This window comes from Chelonoidis abingdonii, chromosome 2 (genome assembly GCF_003597395.2).
Source record: "Chelonoidis abingdonii isolate Lonesome George chromosome 2, CheloAbing_2.0, whole genome shotgun sequence".
Classification (NCBI taxonomy): domain Eukaryota; kingdom Metazoa; phylum Chordata; order Testudines; family Testudinidae; genus Chelonoidis; species Chelonoidis abingdonii.
The window spans coordinates 21,859,537-21,884,049 of NC_133770.1; the positions used below are offsets into that span (position 1 = coordinate 21,859,537).

A 24,513-nucleotide genomic window follows, 5' to 3' on the forward strand; every position below is an offset into this window, starting at 1 on the left:
CTTGTGGTTTAGGCAAACACATTTCTATCTCTGTTGGTATGCTATAAAAGGTCTAGAAGTCAAACAAATTGTCCCCTTTGTCTATCCTATATTGTAACCATTTGCACTTCAGTCTGGATATATATTTGTTCTGAATATATTCAGGTAACTTTTTATTTATATTTGTAAATGTAACTATTTAATATTATAAAGGGAGAAAAAATGGTCTTGAGGTTAAGGCTCAGGACTATTTCACTCCACCAAAGACTTTTGTGACTTGTGGCAAGTTGCTTAAATTCTCAGTGCCTCATTTTTCCGTTGCTATGGAAAATAGATAACAGAATGCCTACCTCAGGTGGGTGTTGAGAGGATAAATTCACTAATATTTGTAAAACTGCAAATTTCTTAAATGAAAAGCATAATAGAAATGTAAATTTTTATTACTACTTTTATGGTATTTCAATAGAAATGAACATAACTATTTACACAGTTTCTATAAAATTGCTACAGTATGCATATAGTATAATGCTATGGTATTGGATCTCTGTGGTATGTGTGGCAACCGTTATAATGACCCCAGCAAGACTATCCAAAAATAGAGGTACAGAAGATGAGGAGGGAGAATACTGTATCCATTTAAAGCAGTAGATGAGAGAGAATGTAAGCAACCTAATGAAATTTATCCAAGACACTAGGTACAACAAACAAAAGCTTTCCCCTACAACCAGAAATTTCAGAGAAGTCACTGAAATTACAGGACAGGTACAAAATCAGTTCTGGTTTTTCATGAGATGATATTGGTAAACATCTCAGAGCTATTGTTTTTATTGTTTTATATAACATTTGCTTGAATGTATTTGTTACACATTTAAGGTATCTGATACCTTTTGTGTTTGAGAAAAATATCTTATCCTCTTCTCCATTAAAAAAAAAACACTTTGTATGTGTATATGTAGAATGGCCATTTCTTTCTATGGTGTGTTGATTTTTGGCAACCAGGAAAGTGCTGACTTGGGCCCTTATCCTGCAGTGTCTCCATGCAGGTGGATTCAGTGGGGCTTTGGATAAGTGCAAGGGTCTGCCTGCAGGGATCTGGTTGCAGGATTGAGCACTAGGATTCAAAATTTGAGGAATGATAAATGAGTGGCCTGAGCTGAGTTTTACTGGCAGTCTTCCCAATCCAAGAAAGGATCCACTTCCACTTCTGCCCTTTTTAAAATCAGTGGGGGCAAGATTGGACCTGATCCTGGGAGGCACTATTTAGTTTTCATTGTCTTTGAAGATGTTTGTCACCTGTTAAAACCAGGCCCATAATCTATTCATTCTCAGGCCTTAGGCTAGATTTGCTTCTTTCATGACTTTCTGTTTGGGTTACTTCCTTTCTGTAATTATGTTCAACTCCTGGGTCTACATGATAATGACAGATTAGCCAATGCAAGGGAGTAAATTAAAGGACAAATTAACATAGGAAAGTAGGGCACATGACCTCCCAAGCACTAGTGTCATCCTCCAATGGATTCTAAAAGAGCCAACCATTAAGGGCTAAAGAAAGCTTGGCTGAGTGAAGGACTAGAGTTCTTGTAATAGTAGCAAGGGAGTGAGTGTGTGTGTGTTTGTTTGTTTGTAATTGGATCAGCCATTATGGTTCCTTGGTCTCATGCACCAGGGTATGAACAGGAGATATCAGAGTTGTGGTCAAAGAGAAGGAGTTAGAACAGATCCCATCTCAAGTGTAAGCTAATTTCTTCCCTCAGGCGTTTGCTGCTCTTAGTCTGTGCTTGAAAGATAAAAGTTCACAATCTAGGCAGATTCCTGCAGAGTAGAGCATATGTCCACTTCAGTGCAGTGTTGACTTTGTTATATTATACTTCACCTCGCTGATCGTGACTTAAGTTATCAAAGAGAAAACTTTATTAGGACATGCAAACCAAAACTTAGCTTTTACACTAATTAGAATATTTACTGTTTATTTTACCTTGTTTACAAATGAACTTTACTTTTTATATTTAGAATCACTTGGCTAACATAAGCTGCAATTAAAGTTATCACCTACCTGCACAATCAAGATGACTTAAAAATGTTTTATATAGTTTTTAGATTGTTATAAATGTTCAGTTTGGAACTACCTGAAGATTGATAGTGATGCATTTGAAAAGCATTATTTTTTTATTGATTCTTAATGTAGTAAATTACTAAAGTTATTTGGCAGCAAACAGAAATGGTGGTTCACATTTATTCTCCTGATAGCATCACGATTTGCATTAATTGCATCGCTAGTGCACTCACTTATATTAAAAGGCTTCTACTATAATTAATCCTTTTTATTTCAGATCATTTTGGCACAATTTCTGGCAATAAACACTCATAAAAGACAGACACTTGAAAAATAACATACAAGTTTCTTCAATATACCTATTGCTATTTTTTCTTGACACAGAGTTATTGATAGGCTTCTAGGAGCAAGTGTTGCTAGTGGCCAAGAATTAAGACCAATATGAAAAATGCTAAGTGGATTATTTTGCATAAAAAATAGACAGTTTTCGAATTTGTGTAATTAACCTGTGTTTAGAAAATACCTTGATTTATGCCTACATTTGTATTTCAGTTGCATACGTTATGGAAATTTAATTTATAATCCATTTAGCTGATGTGATCATGGTTTTTAGTGCTATCATTTATTAGTCCTTGTATATTAAATGCTTTAAAGGTTTAAACCTGCCTTGTTTTAAAAAAAAATTATACCTCTGCATTTACATTTTATGAGTCATAGATGGGATTCCATTTTAAATTCAGGTAGCTTTGATATATTTAAGGAATTACAATGGTTTTATTGTTAATAATGCATGAATGGCAAACAGTGACCTTATACATTGCAAATTAATGATTTACACTTTTAGTTTACTTTTAAAGTCAGCTACACAAATGCGGGGTTCAACTTCCACCCCTTGAATAAATCATATAGTTATATGTATAAATACATCCTTTGGTTTTGAACTCATTATTCATGCATTCTTAATGGTTAGTCTAACAAGACAACCAAAAAATGTTCCTTCAAAAGTTTAAGTAATTGTGAGTGTTTTCTTTAACACCTTTGTTAGGCTATCACTAGGTGATTCGTGCTCTTCATTGTTTTCCTTGCTTATGTATTATTTCCTTTTCTAAATACTTACAGCAATCTCAGAGGAATTGAGTAACACAGAAATAGCTAAACTTTCAAACAGCATAAAGGGAAACGGTCAGTAATAGCCTCCTGATGCCCTTTCCCCCGTTCTCTCTCCATTGGTGTAGTGGGAAATACAGAGGTCATGATAGTTGAACTGTGGTTTAGAGAAAAATGCTAATATGGCTGATGAACAGTAGGAGAAGGTCTGAATGTAAGATGCACATTTTTAACTATTTTTATGTTATAAGTGTATAACATTTGGATGCTTTTCCTTCTCTCTACTTCCCCCTCCCCAGACACACACCACTGTAAAATTTTAATCTTCTCTCTCTTCCTCCACACATTTCCCCTTCTCCCTCTTTTTGAGGATGGCTATCATTGGATATTTTCTCTGACCCACAAGTTGGAATATGCATGGAGTTTACATAGAGTATAATCACTTTTCAAAGTTTGACTCAGTAAAAAAAATGGATTAGTGAGGTTCTATGTAGCGTCACAATTTCTAGATCAAATACTTTCGGTTTACAGTTTATAAAAATAAAAATCCATCGATGATGGGAATTGAAAATCAAGGTGGATTCTTTCATACTCTCACATCAACAATAATAAATGTTTAGCCAGGCTAACTTATGCCTTTGATTGCCCCTGTGCCCCACCAGTGACTTTAGTTTGTTATATTGCACAGGTATAGCTGATAGGCATTGTAATTGGAAATTAGCAAATCATGTTGATGATGCACAGTAAGGAATAGAATCCAGCCATTTCTCTTTCTTAGCTGTGTTATTTCTTCCAGTTTAACAGGAGGAAAAAAGGAGTAATGTTTTTTGTTCACCAAAGTATGCAACATTGACTCTGATTACAGAAAAAATGAAGATCTGCTATTTATTAGTAAGAAGAGGCAATTTTTACATAGTTATTTTTCAGAGTAGAATTGCACTCACGTTTTACCTTTGAAACAGCTGGCAAATTAGAGGGTAAGAATGGAAACTCTGGAATCTGCTTCACTATAGCTGTATGAGTTGACTAATGGCATAGAAGAGAGATCTTTCATCTGATATGAAGACATTCTGGAGGAGGTGGTATTGGCACTGATAACCCTTGTTTTTCTTGTAAATGAATGGTGGTGTCTAACGGGTTCCCAGCAATGGTTATATTCATAGTGTCGATATATGTTAGAAAGAGTTTGAAAATGCCATGGCTTTTGCAATGGGCAGATAACTTATTTGTAAAGTTTTAAAGCATGATATTTCAATAGCAGGATTGTTAAAATTTCAGACTACAGTAGCATATGTAAATAGATACAGTACATGGATATTTTTACACCAAAATGTTCTATTCAGACATTAAACTAAGGGAAAGTTACAGAAATGTAAGAAACAGATAATAGATATTAAAAATGTCTTTGTAGTACCCATAATGAAAGCTAATGTAGTTTTCTTAATTGTTTTTATTCTTAGGCACTGTATGAAAATATGCTGGTAGAGCTGCCATTTGCTAGTTTTTTCCTCTCAAAGTTGCTGGGGACAAGTGCTGATGTGGACATTCATCATCTTGCTTCATTAGATCCAGAAATGTACAAAAATTTGCTTTTTCTCAAGAGCTACGAAGGGGATGTAGAAGAACTTGGGCTAAACTTTACTGTGGTGAATAATGACCTTGGGGAGGCACAGGTAAGTGTGGCATTTTTTTCCCTTCCCAGCTTGACAAGTTAATCATTAATTTTCCTACTACATTCATATTTGGATGTAAAAGTGATAAGGCACATGTGTAACAAGTGCTGTTTGTGCAACTTTAAGTAAAGAGGCACAGTGATTCTGACTATTTCAATATTTGGAGTGAATAATAACTGATCCTGTACTTACACAAAACACAAAAAAGACTCTCATTTGTGTCAGCATTGCTTATTTGTTGATAAAAAGTCTGATTCTAGTAGTAAATTGCCCCAAATATCCTAGTCAATTTCTTGAACAAAGTATTTTATAATAGTAGGAATACTTCCTAATATGTTGTGTATATTTTTCCTCACTGAGTATCTCCAATGCTCCATCTTCTGCTGTTCTGATCTTGCCCAAGTAGTAAGTGTTGGAAACTGACCTGATTTTTGTCAATTTCACTGCTGCCCACAAGGTTCTGACCAGCAAAGCTATGAACAGCAGCAGAATCAGAAGAGCAGTCTATCTGCAGACTTCTCATGCAGATTTTTCAATTAACACTCCAATATCAGGATATCCTTTAGTTCTCCTGCTCTCAGGGTCTCAAGCTTAAGCAAAGGAATGATTGCTCTCCTTTGTAAAGTGCTTTGAGATCTATCCAAGTGCCATATAAGATAGATGGTATTTTTACATCTCCTGCATTACTTATAATCAGTCCAAAATAGGAGTCTTCACAGTCTTGTAATCTATAGCAGCATCCTCTTTCAGAGCCTGATGTTAGCTTGTACTTCTTCTGTAAGAAAGGAGGCCAAACAGATAACTTGGGACTCTGTCACACTTAGATGTAGTAAGCCTCATAGTTTTTCACTAAATAGTGACCGGATAGACCTCTGGATCCTCTTCATTTCTTAACTCAGACAGGGAAAGCCTGAGTTTAGTGGCAGCCCGGCTAATGAAACGGTTAATGAGCCTCTGCAGCAGCCACTCCTGGAATTTGTAACTCCTGGTTCCAATGCTCTTGCAGCAAGTCTGAGTTCTGGTACTTTTGGCATATGGCTTCATCTTGCTGCTCTTGTTTCTACTGTTCCAGCATCCATTTCTCTTCATTTTGCAGGATCTTAGAACCTGACACCCTGTTACGTTCTTAAAGTAATATCTTCAAATTTGGGGATTATAAATCACATTGAAAGGTGGCCAATTGTGTAACATAAATAATAGTTCATGTAAAATGTAACCTATTTATTTCTGGATTACACATCAGTATGCTGAGATTTGTGAGTTATGCGTGTCTGTATAACAACATCCAAAATTGAAAGGAGTGATCTAATGTACCGTTGTATGGGAAATCATTTTCTCAATTTTATCCATCTATAAACATTCTTGTCAAGTGTTTTGCGGTTGCCTTAGAACTGTCCAATCAGTGGACTTAATTTTATCACTTTTTGATACTTGGTTGCTAAGGTCACCAAATATACAAAGTGGTTGCCTCTACTTATAGACATGAGTGTTTGTAATAATAAGCTACTATTTGTTTTATTTTAAGTATTAGTCCAATAGCACGAATTACTCCTTTCAGAGCATTTAAATTGAGGGTTTAATAATACAAACAAAAAACAGTTAAACCCCCAATTCAGAAAGTTATTATTTCATGGAAGGATTCCAGTCTCTGATCTATTATAACATATCTGGTCCATCTGTGCTCAGAAAGTCAGCCAAACATCCAGTGGAGAATGTAGAGCAACAAGCAGCTGGAGAGATTAAAAACAAAAAGCTGCCAGAAAGAGCATTGAGGAAGATTCTTCTTGATGGAAATGCTGCCAGCTCTAACTATTAATACAGATAAAATGTACCAAGTGCATTCTTGTCAAGCAGTTTGAATTTAATTTCTTTGTTCAAATTCTCTACCAAAGGGGTGCGGTTTATAGTAACAAGGGTTTTGATTGTTAATTGTAGGCATATCTTTAAAAGAAAGGTTGAACATAAAATGCACTTCTGAGTAACTAACTGAAATCCTGTCAGATTGTTTAAAATTGAGTGTTCTTGTTTATATTTGATTAAAGAACATTTTAGATTTGAAGAATGAGACCCTCTGGATTTTAGTGTAATTGCTGCAGGACTAATTGATTTTTTTAATTATCTTCTGCATTTGAGTATTGAGGTTTTTTCTAGTTTTACTTTAGTATGTTAATAAACCTCATATAGACATATATATTCTGTCCTGTGTTTGATCACCAGAGCTTGTTAAGCACTGAGTACTAATTAACTGTATTAAGGTAAGGCTAATTCACTTTGTCTGGAAAAGGCTGAGTATTTAATTTATACTATATGTCGAGTGTACATTATCTCTAGTTTTCAGCTAAACAACCACTTTAGTTCCTAATGAATTAGTGCCTAATAAATGCACCATAAATCTACCATTGTAAATAGCTGTCTTCATAACAATGCCCACCCAGCAGCTGTGGCACAGACATTTTCTACAGTGAAAGTCACTTTCAGTAAGGATTCTATCAGCAAGAGCGGTTGGAATTCTATTACCAACACATTAGGTCCAGGCCAACAAGGTGCTAAATGCTCTGTTTTATCATGGACTTTCAGTCAACTTGAGGTTGCTCTTATTAGGATTCCTAGTTAGGGGAAGGGACACTGTACCAGGCCATTCGAAATAGCAGTAGCTCCTGATAAAAAGAGCTAGCTCCTGCAGTGACACTGGCCTGGTTTTTCGCTGGGGGCTCAAGTGCACAAAATGGCAGCCAGTAAAAAAAAGTCACTGCAAAAGGGTCTTTCCAGATGACTCTAATTCTTTCTGTACTTTAACTCCTGGTTTGTCAGGTAAGAAACTAAAAACTCTTGTAAAATGCTCAGAACAGAAGAATGAGACTAAGTTCAAACAGTCTTAAAAAAAAAAAAAAATAAAATAGGAAAACGCTTTCCTCTTCCTCAGAGTTCTCTTTGTCCAGTGAGGAAAGTGAACTCTGTCATTTGTTTTGCTAAGAATTTGTCTTCCAGCTAAAGGAGATTTTCCTGCCTGTTAGACCACACACAGTGTAGAAAGTGTGATAGATATGACAATACCTTGGACAAGCCTTGTTGAATTAAGTTTTGTAGGAGTTCATTGTATTAGAAATGCAAATGTTTATGTACTGTGGATGGAGCGTATGTATTTCCACAGGAGGGGAGACCACAGCCTTCCAGGAACTAAGCCCAGTGTGGAGTGGTTAGGCAGCACCTCCAGAGAGCTGGCAGCATCTGGAGGGAGGCTTGCATCTACTTGTTCTGACTGGATTCTTCAGGGACAAACAGACAAAGGGAGAATGTTTGATTAAATAACCTGAGTTAAAACTTACTCAAGGCTTATTTTCTGATCCAGCAGACAAACAGCACCTCTGGTCCAAGGGGGCCGGAGGGATAGCTCAGTGGTTTGAGCATTGGCCTGCTAAACCCAGATTGTGAGTTCAATCCTTGAGGGGTCCATTTAGGGAACTGGGGTAAAAATCTGTCTGGGGATTGGTCCTGCTTTGAGCAGTGGGTTGAACTAGATGACCTCCTGAGGTCCCTTCCAACCTTGATATTCTATGATTCTTAGGCAAGAGTTGGAGGGTCCTTGGCCCACTGAGACCCTACAAGATTTGGTTGCTAGTTTTGAGCAAAAACTGTTATGAACTGGTGATCACAGGAATACCCATATGTGGGGTTTGAAGGACTAATCACCACCAGAGCCCTTGTTGGAGGTGATCTCTGGAAGCTTTGTTAATATGTGTAGGTTCTTTTGTTGTTCAAATGTTTTTTCTTTGTAATGCTTTTACCTTAAGAACAAAAGTGCTCGGTTAGAAAGAACTGTGTGGTAACTTATTATGTGTTGGGAATTACACTGTCTACTGTCACCGAGGAGAGAAGCAAAGCAAGCCTGCATAGGCACTCAACTTTTGGGGAATAATATGGTGTAGAATGGAACTCTTCAACCTGGAAATATCCCAGTCCCAAGGGAGAGAGACGCAGGTATTTACCCAAGAGAAGTGATAGCTGAGGAGCCTGCTGGACCATCAAGGGGAAATCAGGTGCTCTGAGCTGTGACAGAAGATTCTCTGAGGAATTTTGAGGCCTCAGAAGTTGCTATGAAAGCTTCTGTCTCCGCAGAAAAGTCACAAATTAGTGTATCAGCATCACTTCTTCTTATCGATGGTCAGCTGCCTCTGGGTTCACCTGGGTAGGTTCAGGAGTCTGGTTTTGGGTTGGCAGTGTGGGGCAGTGTAGCCCCTCCTTTCTCCTTTGACACTCATGCAGCTGGTCATCAATCCAGATACATAGGCAGTACAGTTCCCAGTCCATGGGTGGCTCCATGCGGGCTATTTGTCCTTGGCTTCCTCACTCAGCACAATTCAGAACTGGTATAGTAGGACTGCCTCACTCGATTCCATGTCTGCCACGAGCCAATGGAAATACACTGCATGGGATCACAGTCAACCCCTGACCCTGTCAGAGCTTCCACATATGGCTTTGTCCATGTGCGTAGGATGGAGATCTCTGAAGATGGTGGAGAAGGACTGGAGGAAGGATCCCCAACACTGTCAACATCACATCATCTGGCTCCAGCAGGGGAGAGAACCAGTCCAAGACTTCTCCTGTCAGCAAGCTGATTACCTTCTTAGCCCAGTATGGGGGTTAGGTCCAGGGATGGAGCATGAAGAGCAGGTGACTCTGCCAGCATTCCATTTTTGCCAACTAGAAATTTCATACCTGGTTCCACCCTGCACTGCTGACAGCCTCCCAAAAACCTGCAGTTACTGATATGATCCAATGACTTCACCACATTCAGAAGCAGCTGAAGGGTCATGTTAACAACACTAAGGAAGTCTATATGCAGCATGTGGACTGTCAGAAATAGAAAAGCCCAGCCTTCACAATTGGACAAAAGGTGTTCTATCCTCAACCAACTCCATATGGACAGGCTGTCTCACAAGGTGGATCATCAATATCGACCACATCAGATCTGCCAGTGGATTAACCATATAACCTTTAAACTTCAGCTACCTACGTCCCTTAAAATACATCCTGTTTTTCACATCTCGCTCCTGAAACTGCATACAGAGAATCTGTTATCTGGTCATGTATAGCCACCACCTCTGCCTCTTAAGGTCTTGGGTCATGAGAAGTATATTGTCAATGCCATTCTGGGCTCCAAACTCAGACAAGGCAAGTTGTGGTACTTGGTGGGCTGGGAGGAATACAGCCCTGAAGAGTGTTTGCCAGTCACATACATGCCCCATAACTGGTGGAGGCCTTTCACAGGACCCACCCTGATAAGCCTGATCAGGCAACATTTGAGGGCGGGCCGGGGTGTGATGCTCCGTGGGACTAGAACCTGGATTTGCTGGTCACTGAGTGCTGCATCCACACCACCACACAATGGCTCTGACAGAGCACTGTTTTTGTAAGTCTGTGAGCCTTATGGGATCAAGCGCCGCTGGATGTCCTGTCGATGAGGTCCTGACCGGCAGAGCCTACTCTGTTCCTTGATTGGCCCAGGCACACTGTTCAAGGCCTAGGGGAAACACCTGTAATCTGTCTGTGCAACTAGGTGGATCCCTGGCTTGCTACTGCACACAGACCTTGCTGCGCTCTCCTGATACCTTGCTTTCCTCCTGATTTCTGGCCCCAGGCCTGCTCCTGATACATAGCCTCACTTCTGTTTTTCATGGTTCCCTCCTCCAGTCCTGTCACCTCTCCCTGACTCTGGTTGACTCACTTGACAATGAACTGATGCAGCTCATCAACTTCGACTTCAGCTTGACTCTATAGTGTCACACTAGTATGGACTGGTGCATCTGGTTGTGACCCTCTAGACTGAACTCAGACCATGTTCCCTTCAGCCCAGGTATTTTAGCATGCTAGCTTGACCAGAGCTACCCACCATTGAGAAGCACGCTCCCAGCTGCAGGACAGATGTACCCTAAGAGAGTGCTCTTTCACAGCTCTCTGGTAAGATTGGAACTGAGGTAGAAGGGGAACCGAAAGATCCACCCCCTGTTATCTGACCCCCTGCAAATCCAACTATGCTAACTTAAGATGACCACTTCATCCACTCACAACAACGTGTAGAGGGGACATTCTTTTCTTAAAATATGTATATCCCCTCTCTGCCCCCAGAATGCCCCAAAACACCCTTTCTTCCGCCTTCTGTGGTAGAGGGGCCAGATTTACACCAGCAGAAAGTTCCTCTACGCAGGGGGACTTCTTCACCAACTGCCTCCTGTTGCTTTAAGGCCTCGTTGCACCACGAATTGTCCTCAGCGAACTCAGAGAGTCTTGCTCTTGGATTTATGCACCAGAAGTCAGCGAGCTTTTTTTCCTTTCTGACACTTGGAAGAAAGACTTGCTAACTTATAGTACCCAGACAAATATGAAATACAGGATCTCAGAAAGAAACCTATCAAACAAGGAACAAAGTCTCGTCCAAATAAATAAAATTCATTGTCTGACCTATGGCCTCCCAGCAGGTAAGTGATCAGAAGCTTCTCTACTTATGTGAAAAGCACATAAAAAGCCAGACATTATCATTTGAGCCCTTTAAGAAACATGGAGGGAACGGCTGTTTCAGGCAGGATGGTATGTCACTTTTAATTGAAAATGTAGTTGACATCCCAAAGGCCTGATCTAGGAGGATCAGTTTAATAACCATTTTAGTTTTAAAACCATAACTGTTTTTAGTCCTGCTGTTGGACTGTTTTTATGATTTTCACTGAGCCTTCATAATTGTATTTTAAAGTAAAATCTCTCAATTATTTCAGTGCCATTCCTTAATATGTCTGGAAATCTCTTTGCAGTAGGCATACTACATTGTTGTTGAACTGAATTATGCTCACCTGAGCAATTCTACTGCCAGCTCCAGACATGAGGAAATAATTCAGAGATCTTCACGGATGGACTTCAAATCATTTGGGGGGGCAAACCTAAAATAATTATTCACGCCTTTAAAGCATCTAGCTTCATAAAACAAGTGAAAGTTTTGAATTTTGTTTTTGCTTTACTTATAGGAATATTAATGTGAATTAAGCAAGCTGTTTTTTTCCTGAATATGTTTTCTCCCTAAATAGAACACATTACATAGGGATATCAAACTTTTATCGAGATAAATGTCTGAGATCAATTATCAGTTGATAGTTTTAAACTGGTGGCTTTGTTTTTTTATTCTACCTGAGTTTTTTTGTCATTGTTTTAAAGAAACACACAGTTTCAATACATGAAATAGAGTTTTTAATCTACTGAACCCATATTGTATGTTATGCCTGTTGTCCACACACTAATGATTTTCTTCAGACCAATTTCTTTTGAAGTTTAAATGTATTGTTTTGGTAAAGAATCTCTTAACGTACTTAGGAACATTTTTGGAATTTTTAACTTTGACATATTCAAAATGAAAATTAAAGCTGTTTCTATAAGTGTGCCCTTTTTGAGAGGTTTTCCACTGAGACTTCGTACATAAGTACCCATACTGTTATCTTGCACCATCTAGTGGCAAAAATTGAGCAGACAGAAAAGGCAACAACATAGCCTGTCTTAAAGATCTATCAGCCTGTTATGTCATTGCTAATGGAGGATGTCTGATATACACCCAGGGGAGTAGTACATCTTTCAGAGTTGAGTGGCAGGTCTACAGGAGTCCCATTTGAAGTTCTAACTAAATAAAGAATGGGTTCAAACTAAACTGCACCTATGTCCACAAACTTTTTTATCAATCTAAACTTTTCCCCTTGTGTGAAATATCTTTGGGTCTTCCTGGCATCGTGTGCCTTGTGTATATGTCAAATCAGTCCTACTACTCACAGAGTAAGACCCCACTGTTTGAGTACAGATGATAGAATTGATCCCATGTTGGTTGGAACACTAGGAACATATAGTTAGCAAAATCTCCAAGGATCTTCTTTTCAAGCAAATCTCTTTACTTTTGTCTGTGGTATCACAGTAGTTTGCCATGGAAATTTTACTGTGTCAGAAGCAAGATTATTTACTACAGTTAAAGAAGAAATAGGAACCAAGAAACTTACTAGGAAACCAGGATTCTGGTTTTTTATATTTATTTATTCAGATTTTTAAAATACATTTATAAGTGCCCATCCAGCATGCTCGGCACCTAGCTCATAGACTGAAAATTACAGTGTAAACCTAGACAAAGGGCTGTCCAAAAATATATCCACTTCAGACTACACTGTCCTGAACAGCATGCTGGGATAGTTAACAAATCCAGGCTCTGGTGGGCCAAGTGCAGGAATAAGTTCCAAATTTGAGGAACCCTCACAGATGATGCCCTGCCAATTGCTATTCAGGGAGCACTAGCATAAGTGTTTTGATTGATTTCAACTATCTTGTAGTAAAGATTAGGAAAGAGAGCTAATAGAAAATGTGATACCCAAATGGAATAGTAGCTAAAGATTTGTTTGCGTACAGAATTTGAAAAAGTCTTGAGACACCTATTGGTCTTTATTAAAACAAATAAAGCACCTTTGTAAGATGGCTGCAAACAAACTCACATTTAATATGACCAAATGCAATGTTAGCTATACTTTCAAGATTAGGAATTGTATTCTGTAAAGCAGTGACTGAGAAGGACTCTGGAACCTAGCGAGGGGAGAGGGTCTAAGAGCGCAGGCCCCAGCCCAAGCAGGAATGGTTACACTGCTATTTTTAGTTGCGTAGCATGAGCCTGAGTCAGTTGACGCAGGCTCTGAGACTCTCTGCTGCGAGCTGTTTTCTTGCAGAGTAGATATACCCTAAAAGAGCTCAATCTACTTAGTTTATCAGACAGAAGGTTGAGACGTGACTTGATAACAGTCTGTAGGTTCCCACATAGAGAGACCATATCTAACGAGCGCCCTCTTTAGATTAGCAGATGAAGATATAATCAAATGGCTTGTAGCTGAATTCAGCAAAATTAAAATTGGACGTAAGACACCCATTTTTAACAGTGAGGGTAATTAACATTGGCACAGATTACCAAAGTATGTGGTAAATACTTCATCAAGATGTGAAGTCTTTAAATCAAGATTGGCTCTTTCTAAAAACTATGTTCTAATTCAACTAGAAATGTATTGGGCTAGATACTGGAATAGCTGGATGGAATTCTGTGGCATATGTTGTTTGGGAGGTCAGACTATTAGACCATAATCCCTTCTGGCCTTAAAAATCTATGAATCAATAAAAATAATGCTGCTAAAATCATACAGATTATCATATTAGCACTCTTCATTGTGTGTGGTACTAGCACATCTTATAGTATGAGATAGTATATCACATAAAGAAGCCATTTTTGTTAACTCTTTGGACCTGTGTGTCCAAAGCTGTGACCACTAGCACCAGTTCAAAATGCAGTGGAGGGTAGTGTCTGGAAAATGTATGTACCAGAAGGGAATTTACCTATCAAATCAAACACTTTTTTAAAAGGGTTAGGGAATGTTTACACTGCAAGTGAAGGTTCAGTTATATCACAGGTAGGCATACTTACGTTAGCTTTAACCTAGCTAGCACAGGTAACAATAATACTGTAGATGGGGTGCTACGGGCTAGCAACCATGGTACAAGCCCAGTGTGGGGACACTGGATATGTACTCTTGTTGCTAGTCTGTGCTAAACCCATGCCCGACTATGCCTTCATTATTTTACCTATGTTAACTAAATTAAAGCGTAGGTGTGTCTGCTGCTGCTGCTGCAATCACACCTTTACTTGTAGCAGTGTAGGTGGAGGGGAGGGGATGCAGATCTAGCCCAGGTTGAGAGAGCCTGATTTTAGAGATTCTGAGTACCATCCACAACTTTGAGTGACATTAATATGAACATAGGGTACACAGCACCTCTTTAAATCAGAACCTAGGTGTCCCAAATGGAGTACCCAAAAATACTCAACCTTTCAATAAGATTAGATTGTTAGATAGCTTAGTTTTTACCCTTGTTTATTAACAACCTGTTACTTCCTTTGTTAAATCTAGTTCAGGCGTCAGCTACCTTTCAGAAGTGGTGTGCTGAGTCTTCATTTATTCAGTCTAATTTAAGGTTTCGCATGCCAGTAATACATTTTAACATTTTTAGAAGGTCTCTTTCAATAAGTCTATATAACTAAACTATTGTTGTATATACAGTAAATCAGGTTTTTAAAATGTTTAAGAAGCTTCATTTAAAACTAAACTAAAATGTAGAGCCCCCTGGACCAGTGGCCAGGACCCGGGCAGTGTGAGTGCCACTGCAAATCAGCTTGCGTGCCGCCTTCGGCACCCATGCCATAGGTTGCCTACTCCTGATCTAGTTAGATAGCCATTAAACTAAACAAACTTTCATTTTCCCGTCCCCTAGTTTTTACCAGGGACGTCTCAAATATGCCTGGCTCCCCAGGCTTTAAAAGGTGCACTTCATGTAAGGACGCAATGCTAATCTCCAGTTGTCACTCCCTTTGTGTCCGATACTTAGGTGAGTCACACATACTGCAGAAATGTGCTCATTGTAACAATCTTAAAGCTAGAGCAAGGAGAGATAGAGATCTTTGCCTTAAACTTATTCTAATGGAGAAATCCCTCACTCCAACATCAGATCTCAGACAAACTGCAACAAGGGACTCCCCGTGCGCATCCTCCATGGGCAGACTAAATGCCAACACCTCTATAAAATTGACGAAAAAGGCCATGTCTCCACCGAGCTGAGAACAGCTATAAAAGAAACGGTCTCTGGTGAGATCTCTGCCCGCAGTGCCAACCTCCTCCAGAGTAAGCACTTTTGACGCACTGAGCACCTCCAGCACCGTCTGCTCCGGGACCTCTGCTGGCAAGATAAAGGAGTTGAGTAACAGGCACAAAGCAGCATCCTCTTTCATGGCACCGAGTACCCCTGCAAAGGGCACAGTACCACAACCGTAACCACCTGTGATGGCTTCCCCTCTGGCGCTGAGTTCATTGGCACCGACCACAGAACTGGCAAGACCTGCATCTCCAGCACCTAAGAAGGCAACACACAAAAGGCCTGCACAAGTTTCGCTTCCACCTAAAGAGGCGGCAGAAAAGGATACAGCATTGCATATGTTGGCACCGATCCCCCTTTATGCACTTGTCAAACATGCAAGTGTCCTATACACCCGGATCTCCACTGCTTGTCACTGCGTGCTCTCTGGTACTGATGGCACCTGACTCTTCTATTGCTCGACCTTTTTTTCGAGGAGGATGATACACAGGAGGCAATTTTCTCTTCTGGACACTCCTCTCCAGCGGGCACTGAACCTCATTATAGACCATGGGAACAGAATACCAGGGACCTGCTTCCATGGCTCGTAACCCATGGATGTGCCCTCCCATGCCATTTCGCATTCAATTGCTGCAATGGGACCCATGGGAAACTAAAGGTCTCAATTCCACAGACCACCTACTTCTCAGAGGAAACCCATATGCTCTGCAATGACATCAGTACCCAAAACTTCTAAGGTAACAGAGGAGAGGGAAGAAGACCACAGAATAAGAAACATCCCCAGCTCACAACTCCACTTCTTCCCCTGATGAGGCAGTTATGCCCCCACCTCCCCACTAGTACAGATGACTTCAAGCACTTTCAGGAGCTATTCCAACAGGTGGCATATAGTCAGAACATTCCTCTCGAGGCGGGACCAGGGACACAACACCAACTGCTCAAGATCTTACACATTTCTTCCATGATGAAGATAGCATTGCCCATAAACGACACTTTGATGGAACCTGCAGAAACAGTGTGGCGCACACGTGCCACCATCCCCCCCATACAATAAGCATATGGACAGGAAATACCACATGGCAAATAGAGGCATGGATTTCCTCTTCGCACGCATACAACCTAGCTTCTTAGTAGTGGAGGCAGTTAACCAGTGGGACAAACAATCTCAATTCAAATCCATGCCCCTAGACAAGGACTGGACAAGATTAAACCTCTTGTGGTGCAAAGAGGTTTAACTGTCATCAACTCTTCCATTTTGCATGACCAATTACACAGAATTACTTGCCAGCTACGACCATGACAATTATACCAAATTGAGCGATTTTGTCCAGGATATTCCAGAGGGAAAAAAAGAACACTTCCGAGCCATCGTCAACAAGGGCCAACTTATTGCTTGAACAGAACTGCAGGCATCCCTCAACGTGGCAGACACAACCTCATGCACGACAGTGACAGCCATAGTTGCATGCAGGGGGTCATGGTTACACTCATCAGGTATCCCAAGGGAATTTCAGAACAAGGTAGAGGACCTCCTCTTCGCTAGGGAAAAGCTTTTCTCCGCTAAGGTGGATGAGATCCTCCATTCCATGAAGGACTGTAGAGCGACACTGAGGACCCTCAGGATCTACACGCTCCCTAACAGGCTTTACAGCCGTAACCAGGACAACACATCGCAGTGCCAATAGAGACCATATGACAATCAGAAACAAAGGCACAGACCACAGAAACATTGCCCTAACCAATCTCAGGCCGCAATGTCCCAAGCACCACCAAACAAGATGCAATTTTGAAATGTTGGTCAAGGGTCTGACTGACTTTCCCCGACCACCAGCGTCATCGGCTTTGACTATTTTACCAAACGTAGGCCTCTATCACCACGGCCCATTGGGTTTTAGAGATCATTCGAACGAGTTATACTGTCCCCTTTACCTCCATCCTACCTACCCACCTCCCTTCCCTCTTCAGAGACGCTTCTCACAAGCATCTATTGAGACAAGAAGTACATCATCTACAATTAGGGGCCACGGAACAAGCTCCACCTCAACACAGAGGGAAGAGATTTTATTCCCATTACTTCTTGACTCAAAAGAAAAACGGGGGTGGAGACCCATACTAGATCTTAGAAAACTCAACAAATTTGTCCATAACCACAAATTCAAAATGGTCACACTGAACTCGATCATTCCTGTGCTGAAAGAGGGAGACTGGTTCTCAGCCCTTGACCAACAAGATGCATATTTCCACATTACCATCCCTCCCTCACAGATGATTCCTACAATTCACAGTGGGACAAAACCACTTCCAATACAGAGTTCTGCCATTTGGACTGTCAAAGGCTCCACAAGTCTTTACCAGAACCCTAGCGGTGGTAGATGCTCATTTGCGCAGACAGGGAATATTGATACGAGACGTTTTGGTTACTTGGCGTGTCTGCAGGCATGGAGCCCCTCCAAGTAAACAAAACGACAGTGTATTAGATATTCAATTCAATGATTCCATAAAGTTTAAAATGATCAAATTTTGATGTTTATAAGCCGACCTCCGCTCTTTGATGCATCACTTTTTTACCAAAAATATTTGGCGTATGAATGAGTATATACGGTACTCAACAAGTCATCACTCTCTTTCAGTCCCTGGGGCTACAAATCAATGAAAAGAAATCTACCTTAACTCCTGTACAACAATTAGACTTCATAGGAGCACACCTGGACTCAGTGGAGGCCAAAGCATCGATACTGATGCCCCGATTCATAGCAATGATCTCCCTCATATTGGTGGTCTCAGGCAGCCCATGGGTCTCTGCATGCACCTGCCTACAATTTTTGGGACTAGGGCGGTCACCACTTTTGTTGTAAAACACGCCAGTCTACATATGTTGCTGTCTTGAAGGATGGCTGAGCTCAGTATATATTCCACAAAAGCACAGCGTAAACAAAAGACTCACACCGACCCCCAAGGTTCTACGTGCACTACGATGGTGGACAAACCCAATAAATGTTTGCTCAGGTATCCCATTTCAGCAGGATCCGCCATCCATACAAATCACAACAGATACCTCACTGATCAGATGGAGAGCTCACCTAAACCAATATACCATCCAGGGCACGTGGTCCCCCACGGAAACACATTTACAGATAAATCTGCTTGAATTACACACTGTCTGCAACGCATGCCTACATTTCCTCCCTCTTATACAAGACAAAACGATAAGGGTCCTGATGGGCAACATTGCATGTACGTTCTATATAAACTGCCAGGGTGGAGCACGTTCCCACTCCTTATGCACAGAGGCTGTAAAACTGTGGAACTGGTGTATAAAACACATCATTATTACAGTAGCATACCTCCCGCGTTTGCTGAACATAATGGTGGACACATTAAGCAGACATTTTTTCCAAGAGCACGAATGGGAACTGAATGTCAAAATCACACATCATATTTTTCACAGGTGGGGATCCCCATATATAGACCTGTTTGTGATGCCAGCAAACAAGACATGCCCAAAGTTTTGCTCATGAGCACGATCCTTAGGGGATGCTTCAAATGGAAGGCTCCTCTCCTATATGCATTCCCACCGATACCTCTGATCTCCAGAGTAATACACAAAATACAAACCGACGGCCAAAATAATACTCATAGAACTGACATGGCCCAGACAGACTTGGTTTCCTTACCTGACAAGCGTGGCGATCTGTACGTTCACTCTCGCTTGCCTATGGAATCTTCTCTCATAGGAGGACAGTCAGATCCTCTATTTGGACCCGGTGAAACTTCACCTGAAGGCGTGGGTCCTTCATGGCTCCACCATGGTGAACTAACCTGTTCAGAACAAATAAAACAAGTGTTGTTAAACAGCAGGAAACACAACATGTGTACTGCTTACCTCCAAAAATGGAAGAGAGTCTTCCTAAGGTGCCGGAACAAACAAATATCTGCAAGCCAGGCACCACTTCCACTAATGCTGGAATATTTATTATCCTTAAAGAACTCAGAGCTTGCTATGAGCTTGCTTAGAGTTCATCTCACTGCCATCACAGCCTTCCATTAACAGGTAGACAGCACCTCAGTGTTCACTAAGCCATTTCTAACAGGCATACAGAACATGTACCCAGACATTCAAGAACCCACGCCAGCATGGGACTTAATTCTCATTCTCCAAAGTCTAACCAGAGCCCCGTTCGAACCCTTAGCCGCATGCTCATTACTTGTGAGTATTGAAAGTGGCATTCCTGGTTGCATCAACGCAAAGAGTCAACAAGGTAGGGGTTCTCATGGCTCACTCCCCGTACACAATATTCTTCAAGGATAAAGTGACACTTAGAACACATCCTAAGTTTATGCCCAAAGTATTGTCTTCATTCCACCTCAACCAATTGATTCACTTAGCTACATTTCATCCAAACCACATACTAATGCTCAAGAGACAGTCCTGTACACATTAGATGTTCTCTGTGCCTTGGCCTTTTATCTGGACAGAACAAAGCCCTTCTGAAAATTTCCTAGACTTTGTGTTGACAACAGAACAATCAAAGGGCTCTGCCATATCTACGCAAAGATTATCTAAATGAATATCCAACTATATCTATATGTACTATTCACTACACAACACTGAAGTCCTTCTGGGCATCAGAGCCCACTGGACAAGAGCTTTATCTACCTCCATAGCATTCTGCCACAATGTGCCCATTCTAGACATCTACAGGGCAGCCACCTGCACTTCTGAACACACACTCACAAACCACTATGCAGTTACTCTCGGTTCAAGCTCAGACACAAGACTAGGCCTCACTGTACTAGCCTCAGCAACAAACTCAACTACAAAGTCCCTTCCATCCTCATGAAAGCACTGCTCTACATTCACCTGAAGTGGAGCAGCCACAGGGACAGCACTCAGAGAAGAGAAGGTTACTCTCCTTGTGCAGCAACTGAGATTCTTCGAGATGTTCCCCCTTGTGGGTGCTCCACTATTCACCCTTCTCCCCTCTACTTCAGAGTGCAAGCTAAACACTCCATGGTAGAGAAGGAACTGAAGGGATCGGGGCGTGCATGTGCTAGATGAGGCACCAGCAATGCCACAAGACTGCTACTGTGCACCCCCAACCAAACACTGCTACCAAAAATCTCAGATCAACAGTGCCAGGACACACTGACACCTGAAGTGGAGCACCCACAGACGAACACCTCTTGAAGAACCTCAGTTACTGCATAACGTGAGTAACCATCTCTTTTCAATATGATGAAAAATTATGGCCCTGTTTTTTCAGAGGTGCGGAGCATCCACAACTCCCATTCACTTAGGTTGGAATTGTGGATGCTCAGCATCTCTGAAAAATCAGGCCCATAATTTTTCATCATTTCACAATTTTGATATAAGCCTGATTTAGAGAAATGTTGGACACCCACAACTCCCATTCACTTAGGTTAGAGTTGTGGGTGCTCAACATTTCTCTAAATCAAACCTATATCAAAATCATAACTTTTGGCCAGTGGGAACTGGGATTTCCTGTAATGTGATGCTGCAGAATGCACTAGTACCAGTGTTCTCTTTACCAAACTGTTAAGCTAGAACAGCACAGTCCAGCCAAACTGAGCCTTTTTAACTGCTGCCCGAAGGGAACTCTGAGATTCATACACTTGTGGAAGCTACTCCTGTTCCAAGGAATAAACATCCATGGTGAAAGCCTCGCCCACTGAAGTCAATGGCAAAGCTACCATGAACTTTGACGAGCTCAGGATTTTGCCACCAGTCTCTAGCTCAGTGGTTCTCAAACTGTGGGTCGGGACCCTATTTTAATGGGGTCACCAGGACTGGCTTAGATTTGCTGGGGCCCAGGGATGAAGCTGAAGCCTGAGCCCCACCACCTGAGGCCAAAGCCTGAGGGTTTCAGCCCTGTGTATTGGGACTCAGGTTACAGGCCCTCCCCCTGGGATTGAAGCCCTTGGGCTTCAGCTTTGCCGCTGCCTTCTTCCCCCGCCCCCCCACACTCCTCTTGGGGTAGTGGGGCTTGGGCAGGCTCAGGCTTTGGTCTTGAGGGTCGTGTAGTAATTTTTAATGTCAGAAGGGGGTCGCGGTGCAATGAAGTTTGAGAACCCCCTGCTTTAGCTGGTTCATAATATTCTATTTAGTATTTTACACCTACATTCTTCCTAGAAGTGAAGTTTCTGACACCTCCCAGCCCCAATTACTTCATGGTAATTAGGCACGTGTGTGTGTGTGTGTGTGTGTGTGTGTGTGTGTGTGTGTGTAAAACTGGGTATACATAAGTACAACTGGAGGTCAGGGGCTGAAAAATCAGGTCCTGTGATACCTCACATCTTATACCATAATTTGTACTCCTATATATATAATATCACTATGTAGTAATAAGGCCTCGTGATATTCTTTTCTCCAATTTTGTTGATTTTATAATATATTTGTTATTTTCAAGTATGTAAGTCATGTCCTTGAGTTTTCTGCAGCTCATTTTTGGAAGCGTAAGTTTTCCATTTATGTGCAATATATAGAATTCGTGTTTACCAGGATTATGCACAAATACATATTTTTATGTTTACAGGTGGTTGAACTGAAGCCAGGTGGAAAGGATATTCCTGTCACCAGCGCAAACAGAATAGCCTACATCCATCTTGTAGCAGACTACAGACTAAACAAACAGATTAGACAACATTGCCTTGCATTCCGACAGGGTCTTGCCAATGTTGTTAACCTCGAATGTCTTAGGATGTTTGATCAGCAAGAAATACAGGTACTTCTATTTAGCTATGTTGGAGAAGTGTTTGCTTAATAATTATTTAAAAACTGAAAAAATTGTTCAATTTCTACCTCCAATCTAATCATCTAATTTTCACCACTTGCAGGTTTTGATTTCTGGTGCCCAGGTTCCCATTAATCTGGATGACCTTAAATCTTTCACAAACTATTCAGGCAAGTATATCATTACTACACAAATGAGCTATTATGGCTGATTCACAAATAAAGAATTTTAAAAAAAATTTCTTTACATTTTTATCCTAAAGCAACTTCTTAGGAGAGGAGACGGAGCCCAGTCTTGCCCTTTTAATGTCAGTGGCAAAGCTGTCAAAATGGAGAGGCCTTTGGATTTCCTGAATTTAAGAGGGTTGGAAAAAATAAGATCAGATTTATCAAATGTGGATAACTAGAGTTACACAGATAAACCCATGTTTAGGTACCTAGTTATAAATAAGTGGCCACCCGTTCAGAGGGGTGAGCACTGCAGCTTTCATTGACTTCAGTAGGAGTTGGGGGGCTCAACAGCTCTGACAATAAGGACCCAAGTGACTTTAGATTTCTGTTTCAACCAACGCATTCAGATACTTGCCTTCAAAAGAGTCAAGAAGGGATAATTCTTCTGACCTTACTCTGCGAGCTGCCCATTGAAAACTAGTGCTCAGTGAAAGGCTTTGCTCAGGGCTGCAGAATTGGACTATACATAAATGTCAATGCATGTTTTAAAAACTGATTTTTGTCTGTGTTATATTTACCCTTTCCTTGGTATATTGATTTATGGGAGATATACAGTCTTACTCACCCATTCTCATTAATCCTTCTGTCCTACCTCTTTATAATAATTACATAATCAGTTGTGAAAACGACTAAACAGATTTGGTTGAAACCAATTTATCGTGCTCATTTGACCCATACCCATCTCAGAAAAGATGTCTTGAATTAATATTTTAAGTCTGCTAAAAGTATTTTATTTCTGAGTAATTCATCGCATCTCCATTTTAATCATAAAGAAATGCTTTCCTCAGTATTCTGCACAGTGAAGTTTTCTTGCACGTTATGATTTTACCCAAGTCCAGGAATGTATTTTATGCAGTGAAATGTTCTTGCATTATAAAAAGACAAATTAAATCACACATTGCATGGCAATTCTGTGCATTGTCAATTTATAAGTACCAAAATACAATCAATCTTTTTTCATTCCACCAATGAATATTCAATTATAGCTGTATAAAAGCATATTAGGATTGTATAAATGGCTACCTTTGAATATCCTAGCTATTGCTGTCAGTTGGCTTTCAGTGTTGTCATTTTTTTCAATTTTTATTATTTCCCTTTAAAAGAATTGTTACTAGTAATGTTACTGCAAAGGGAGCCAGAAATTTTTTTTTAAATTAGATTCATCCTGGAAAAGTGCAGTTAATAGGACTGGAAGAAAATGATGCAAAACACAGATACTAAGTGGGAGGAAGAAGTTTGTGAATTACTAATATCCAAAGAGGCCTGCTGGTGATAGTGAACAGCAAATCAGATGAATTGGCATGATGCTTTTAATTTCTTTCAACCTGATTAGAACTGATAGGATAGTCTGTAAAATGATATATTAAAAATAGTTGGTCTACTTGCATATTGTATAAAATGGATTTGTTTTCTTTTAAAATATTTTAAAATTGTATTATAGGTGGATACACTGCAGACCATCCTGTAATAAAAATATTTTGGAGAGTTGTGGAAAGCTTCACTGATGAAGAGAAACGCAAACTACTCAAGTTCGTAACAAGCTGTTCTCGACCTCCTCTGTTGGGTTTTAAGGTACACGCCTTGCTGAATTTTGATAAAAATTAATTACATGGCTTTGATTAGAGTGCTTGTTGAGACTACTAGTAGTATCCAATTATCACAGAAACAAACTGGCTGGTTTAAAATATGGGCATTTATATCTTTGGGAATTAAGAAAATGCAAGAAAAAAGTCTGTTTATAACCATAATTGCTACTTAAACATTTTCAAATGTGCATAATGAGTATAGTTAATCATATAGCTTACAAATGTTTTTGTGAAACAGTATTTCAGATTCATGCATTCTGACTGGAGAGTTCCTTTAGGTGGGTAGTGGGACTTTGCAAGAAGTACACATCATTAAAAATGTTTGCACTTTGCTGTGAAGGATGCTTGCTGCACTGGTTTTACTGCATCTCCTCTTAATTAATAGTGTACATAAAGTAGCAGGGAACAGATTAATTTTAGCTTAAATGTATTCAG

General features: G+C 40.4%; 2 protein-coding genes across 2 annotated transcripts in view; both read left to right on the plus strand.

Moving 5' to 3' along the window:
• Positions 1 to 24,513, plus strand: part of NOM1 (nucleolar protein with MIF4G domain 1) — a 368,675-nt gene that overhangs the window by 308,287 nt on the left and 35,875 nt on the right. The gene's annotated exons all lie outside the window — the stretch shown is intronic.
• The window catches only part of UBE3C (ubiquitin protein ligase E3C), a 189,246-nt gene that overhangs the window by 142,448 nt on the left and 22,285 nt on the right, over positions 1 to 24,513 (plus strand). The window contains exons 19-22 of the mRNA XM_032783876.2: positions 4,600 to 4,812; positions 22,065 to 22,253; positions 22,366 to 22,432; positions 23,934 to 24,064. Of these exons, the coding sequence (XP_032639767.1) occupies positions 4,600 to 4,812; positions 22,065 to 22,253; positions 22,366 to 22,432; positions 23,934 to 24,064 (600 nt within the window). The remainder of the gene's footprint in view (positions 1 to 4,599; positions 4,813 to 22,064; positions 22,254 to 22,365; positions 22,433 to 23,933; positions 24,065 to 24,513) is intronic.